The sequence below is a fragment of the Corylus avellana genome, chromosome 4, assembly GCF_965113065.1.
Source record: "Corylus avellana chromosome 4, dhCorAvel1.hap1.2, whole genome shotgun sequence".
Lineage (NCBI taxonomy): Eukaryota > Viridiplantae > Streptophyta > Magnoliopsida > Fagales > Betulaceae > Corylus > Corylus avellana.
The window spans coordinates 4,043,699-4,050,108 of record NC_142493.1 but is presented as its reverse complement, the minus strand read 5'-3'; the positions used below and the strand labels follow the sequence as shown (position 1 = coordinate 4,050,108).

The window sequence follows — 6,410 nt, the reverse complement described above, 5'->3', positions numbered from 1 at the left end:
GGACACTTCTACAAGGCAATATAGCTCTTTTTGTTTAGGTGATTCTTCTAGCCTTTCTAGGAGCAAGGCTAAAAAAGGGTGGCATCATGTGAAGTGATCCAACGGCCACAAGAAGACTGAACTACAAAATTATCAAGCAAGGGGTTCTAAGGCAGAGATATTTTTGGTTTCTTATTCCCGTACAAGCTCCAAGGTGATGTGACGTCTAGTGGCACCCCACCCACACCCATCAAATCAAATCTTTGCCTCAGTCCAACTAGTACCACTGCTCGGCCTCTTTACAGCTGGACGGCCCCGATTGATTCTACCTCTCTGTCTCCCATCACCCCCTCCACTCACATCCTTTCCCTCCAAATCCCATCTCTCTTGCCTTTTCACTTTTCACTTCCTCTTAAGTCTTACGTGGCATCTACCCGTCATCCCCACGTCACGCTCCTCAGACTTCTCACTCCCCAATACGCATTGTCTAATCGACACGTGGGTCCCTCCCTCCCAACATATTACTCTACTTCATCGGTGTAATTTCATGAACTCCCAAGGACAACCTAGGGAAAATGAAAAATAGTAATTTGTCCAATTTTATAATTAGCTCCTTCTAAACAAATATTATTTCACGATCCCATTTTGTATTTTTATTATTTTTATTTTTTTAATTTACTATCAATTCCATCTGATACAAACTGTAATAAAAAGACAAACAAATGTGTTGTTTAAATAGATTTTAGATCCTCGTTCGACATCTACGGATTTGAGACTACATGTACTGCAACCCACTCACACTGTACTTCCTGTCGGGCACGTGGCACAGACCCACTGGGCCATTAATAAAAAATCAAGCACTAACCAATTCCTATCCCGAAATTACCCGCACACATCAACTACAAATTATTTACAAATACAAGGGTATTTTTGGACAGCTTGAGATTGATAATAAACACTGATAAACAGTTCGGACCCCTCTAGTTTCTTGCATGCAGAGAGATGATTGAATAAAAGCGGATTGGGAATAATTGAGACATCATTGATTCATTAGACCGTCACAATAGAGACAAGAGTGTGCGTACATCTTTTTTTCATTGACCAAAATGCCCATAACAAAGTAGCAAAATGCCCCCAGCCTGGACTTCCTCCTCAATTCATGTATTTTTATAATATATGATCGATAAATAAATATGAAATAAAAATTTAGAAAAATCCCTCTTCCCTGGCTAAAACAACCTCCCTGCAATCCTGACCGTCCATCTCTTATAATAGAAACGACAAAAAAAAAAAAGAGAACTTTAATGACGATTAAATTAAAAAAAAAAAAAAAAAAAAAAAAAAAAAGAGACCTCTCTTTCTCTGACAAAAGGAGTGAAAAGAGAGAGAAATACGGCTGGATAGGGGGACTTATCTACCGCTGCTGTACATCCGGGGCAGAGGATCGTAGCCGCTTGAAAGGCGGCTCGGCTTCGGCTAAGCCAGTGGAGCCGGGGTTCTCGGAACGCGTGTCGCAGCTCCCACAGGCAGCGGCGTCGAGCACGCCTATGGGGCTGGGAGGCGGCGCCGGCTCGATTCTCTGGTCTTTATGGACGGCGGCGGGACACGTGTCGATCAGATACTCCTGCATTAGTTGGAGACAGCTTCTCACCATTTCCTGTACCAAAAAACAAAAAAGGCGTAAAAAAAAAAAAAAAAAAAAGCCCCCAAAAAAAAAAATTACACAGCTTTCTATGCTCACTCTTCGAATTTCTCACAAGAAAAAAACAAACATTTATTCACAAAACGACCCAAGTAAAATAATAAAACTATACTCAGACCACAGAAAAATACTTTGTTTACTCTCTCGTGGAAAACCACTGGCATTTTGCTATCGACCACCGGCGAATCAGAACCTTCAGCAGTGGCACAAAGCACGGCCGCTGCCGCTACTGTCGATGGCGCGAAACCCAAGAAATCGATCGCTGAAATATAATCAATAAAATTTAAACTATTAGCAATATTATAAAATATGTTTTGAACGAAAAAAGAATACCAATAGAAAAATGGACTTGGGTGCGGGTTCGGGTTTGGATTACCACGGGTGGTGCTGAGAATGAGATCCGAAGAAGCGTAGAAGACCCGGTTGAAGAGCTCCGGTGAAGGAGTAGAAGAAGAAGATGGGAGCTTGGAGATGAAATAATCGAGGAAATCGAAGGGCGTGACGGAGCGTAATCTCCAATTGAGAATGGTCATGACCGAGAGCTCCATTCGCTGGACTGTACTCGGGGCGAACACGAATTCCGGGTCGGATACTTGGAGGTCCAGAAGCAGTGGGACCTGGGGCTCCTCCATTTTCGCCGCCAAAGACAAGCACGCCACCGATAGCAGCTGAAACGGCCACCCATTTGGTAGCTGAAAAGGAAAAGAGAACAAAAACGAGCAAAGCTGACACTTTTAGATATTTTCTCGGAAAATCTGAAACTTTTTTCCTGGAAAATTATCATACCAGCAGAGAATGCGAGGAGAGAAAACGGTCCAAGTAGTTCACCGAGAGCAACGCCGTTACTGGTCTGAAGCGATAGTACGCGTGCACCTGTCACACGTACAAAAACCAATCCGGAAAAATCAAAACGAAAATACGTATACGTATACATGTACGTATTTTGGTATGTGGGTGATAAAGTGCGTACCTTTAAGATCCAGTTGATGGAGTCTTGGCGAGCGGTGATGTCGATCGAGCGGTCACGGCAGCGTCTGAGGTAGTCCGGGTGGGGCGCGTGGTGGGGCTCCGAGTCGATGAGCAAGGAAACGGTGGACTCATCGTACGGCGGAGAATCGGCGGAGAGCGACGTCGGAGGATAGTGGGAGATCCACGTGTCGGCTACCCAGGAGGCCACTTCGCCGGCGTCTTCGCCGCAATATAGGCTAGCACCGGCAGCGGAGTAGTCCGGTGAAAAAGACATTTCCACCACGGAGAGAGTAAGAGACTAGCGGAGAGTTGACTGCGGCGACGGCATTGGTTACGGCGGTGCGACGGAGACGGCTCTCACTGGTTGGAGTACTGGTGGGTTTGCTCATGGCTCGCTTGTGTTTGGGTATAGCATAGTCTTTATTGCATCTCTCTCTCTCTCTCACCCTCAAAAATTCTCTTTTTATTTTATTATTACTATTATTTTTATTTTTATTTTTATTTTTGGATCATTTTACTTTGTTCTTTGTGTCGTTTTAACTGTCTTTTCTTTGTGTCGTTTTAACTGCTAAGTAAATATGGCTCATAATTTTAAATACAGTAAAAATATATATATATATATATATAAAATAATTACACACCCAAATGAGCTCATAGTTTATATATATAATTTCTTATTGTTATTTTTTAAAAATTATATAATTAAGTTTTTTTATACATAAATCTTTAAAATGGTAATAATTCATTTCCCGGTTTACATTTTATTTTATTGCATTTAACTATATACTTTACCGTATAACAATATATAAAAATATAATAGAAATGATAAAATAAATCTTCCCCTCACAAAATCCTCTGTTTATATGAAAGGTGATAATCTATTGGTGGTGGTATTGACAAACGAGGAGATGTCGCGTGGAACAGAGGTATTATATGCTTGTGCAGCTGTGAGCTTTTAATGTCCATTCGAGGTGGTCATCTTTTTCTTTTTTCTTTTAAATAATTAGTAAGGAAAAAAAATAAGTTTGTAATAGTGGTATATTTCTCGCTGGTTTACATGAAACAGTAATGCTACGTCTTATTTTACTCTCATTTTATTAAATTAAACTTAGATTGATTTATTTTTAAGAGGTAGTTCAATCGATTGGGACTACGTCTAATGAAGCAGAGATAACTAGTTCAAATTCTTCTCCCCACTCTTGTGTGAACATGTCAAAAAAAAAAATTGAAACTAATTTAATAACCGATGAATACTGTCATATTATTTTAGTATTTTAGTTAAATATAAATGTTTTTGAAAAAAAAAATTCCCTCATGGGGGATATGCATTTAAGAGTAGGAATCTTGTTGGCAGCTTAATAAATTGAATAGTGGTCAATTATTTATGGGTGTTAATATGTAGAATGTAATATTGATGGAAGATTTTGCTTTTTTTCCCACCAAAGAAAAAGAATTCCAAAAACCTAGAATTCCAAAATTGTCAACTTTTACCACAAATTTGAACGAATTTATATGCAGGGACTCAACAAATGTGGCAGAATTTTTTTTTTAAGATAGAAATTTTCTTCAAATCGGTTTGAAGGAAATATTCTCAAACTCATGTAAAATAGTGTCAAGTGTATCTAAACATTTAAAAAGCACATTAAATTTAGTCTAAATTAATAAACTACTATTAATGGGGTTAAAAATTTAATGTGTTTTTTAAATATTTACAGACACTTGACACTATTTTACATAGGTTTGAGAATATTTCCTCCAGACTAGTTTGAAGGAAATTTTTTTTTTTTTTTTTCCAAATTTAAGACTATATGGTAAAAGATATTAAAAAAGAACATAATATTGACTTTTATCCATATACTCTATAGCTTTGACTTGAGATATTCATGCCAAATTTCAAGAGCTAGCTTGTTGACCATGTATAGTAATTTGAAGACTTTTTTAAAAAAATAATAATAATAATAAAATAGAATGTTTTATTAAGTTAATTTTTTTTCAAATTCTAGTCATTATTTTCAAGTTAAATTATTAAAATATTATCATATTAATGTTTATGGATCTTGATCCTTGTATAATAACAATAATCTTTGTTTGAAAGTATCTTCTCCTTCTCTTTTTATTTTCTTTATTTTAAAACAAAAATATTAACAAATAACTCAAAACACAAAATACTCGAAAAGCACCAAACATCATTTTCACTTTTATGTTAAAACAAAACTTCGAAAAAGCATTAACAAACAAAGCCATTAATAATGTCGCCACATCCCATGCCAAACTGGTTTTAATAATATTATACTCTCAATTATTAAATATTATTACTTATCCAAAAAACTCAAGTATTATTAGTCCGTTTAATAACCCTTTTAAGGTCTCTTTTTGGGGTTAACCAATTTTGACCCCTTTTTGCTTCTTTTTAAAACGTACATTCTATCATTTTTTATAAGGGTTAAATACCTCAAACCCCCCTAGGGTTTCTTAACTTTATTTTTTCTTCCTTGGGGTTTCATTTTTATCACAAGAGGTACCTGTGGTTTTGATAAATGATAAAGTTAGTCCATCCATTAGTTGACCGTTAGGATTGACATGTAGACCAATCAGATGCTGACATGTGGTACCTACTTAATTTTTTAAAAAAAATTAAAATAATGTTAAAAAAAGAAAAGAAAAGGAAAAAAAATTTGGGGTGGCTCGGGCCATTTGGGGGTGGCTCAACCACCCCCTTTGGCCATGGGGGTGGCCTGGCCACCCCCATCTGGCCGGATGAGCCACCCCCAGTACCCAAGGAGGTGGCTGAAACCACCCCCAGTACCCACTGGGGGTGGCTCAGCCACCCATGAAGCCTTGGGGGTGGCCGAAACCCATCCCCAGTGGGTACTGGGGGTGGCTCAGCCACCCCCATGAAGCCTAGGGGGTGGCCCAAACCACCCCCAACCTCCATGGGGGTGGCCAAGCCACCCCCAGTGGGTACTGGGAGTGGTTTCGGCCACTCCCTTGGAGCCCAAGGGGGTGTCCAAGCCACCCCTTGGGCACCAGGGGGTGGCTCGGCCAACCCCATCCGGCCAGATGGGGGTGGCTCAATTTTTTTTCCTTTTTTTTTTAAAAAAATACATTTTTTTTAAAAATTTTTTTAAAAAAATTAAATATGTGCCACGTGTCAGCATTTGATTAGTCTAAGTGTCAGTCCTAACGGTTAACTAACAGATGGATTAACTTGGTCATTTATCAAAATCACAGAGACATTATGTGATAAAAATGAAACCAGAAAAAAAAAATTAAAAAATTCTAGGAGGTTTGGAATATTTAACCCATTTTAGGAAGCACGGGGAAGATATATATGTTTTTTGAGTTTTGTACGCTTTGCATAAGAAACGGACATGTCAAGTCTATGTGTGGGTCCCTTATGACGTGTTAAGATTAGCGTAGATTTCAAAAGTTGCGTTCATTTCTAAATTAGCAAACACATGGCCTTGTTTGGCCAGCTTTTTAGAGTAACTTTTTCAATTTTTAGTAAAAAAGAAAAGGAAATTATCAAATAAAACAAAACACTAAATACTTATAAAACACTCAAAATTACTTTTACATTTATATTATTACATCACCAAAAAAAAAAAAAACACCTAAAATAGTATTCCAAACGAACCCTATATTCTCAACTAAGAATATGTTTACTTATGAAAAAGGGTAAAGTCCACATACTCCCCTCAAACTACCATTCAATTGATAATGTCTCTCTCAAACTTTCAATTATGACAATGTTCCCTCA

At 37.9% G+C, this 6,410-nt stretch overlaps 1 protein-coding gene across 2 annotated transcripts; it reads right to left on the bottom strand.

Annotated features, from left to right (window-relative positions):
* Window positions 1–1,055: 1,055 nt before the first annotated feature.
* Window positions 1,056–3,091, bottom strand: LOC132178659 (cyclin-D2-1). Of its 2 annotated transcripts, XR_009439850.2 has the most exons (6): window positions 2,652–3,091; window positions 2,468–2,554; window positions 2,058–2,373; window positions 1,813–1,943; window positions 1,332–1,636; window positions 1,056–1,244 (listed from the first exon to the last, which is right to left on the bottom strand). XR_009439850.2 is itself a non-coding variant. In XM_059591141.2 (5 exons), exons 1-5 carry the CDS (start codon window positions 2,922–2,924, stop codon window positions 1,394–1,396), a joined length of 1,050 nt encoding a protein of 349 aa, XP_059447124.2. In that variant the 5' UTR covers window positions 2,925–3,091; the 3' UTR covers window positions 1,056–1,393. The 2 variants fall into 2 exon arrangements, 1 of the variants encoding a protein (XP_059447124.2); XM_059591141.2 differs by having other exon boundaries at window positions 1,056–1,636.
* Window positions 3,092–6,410: the final 3,319 nt, after the last annotated feature.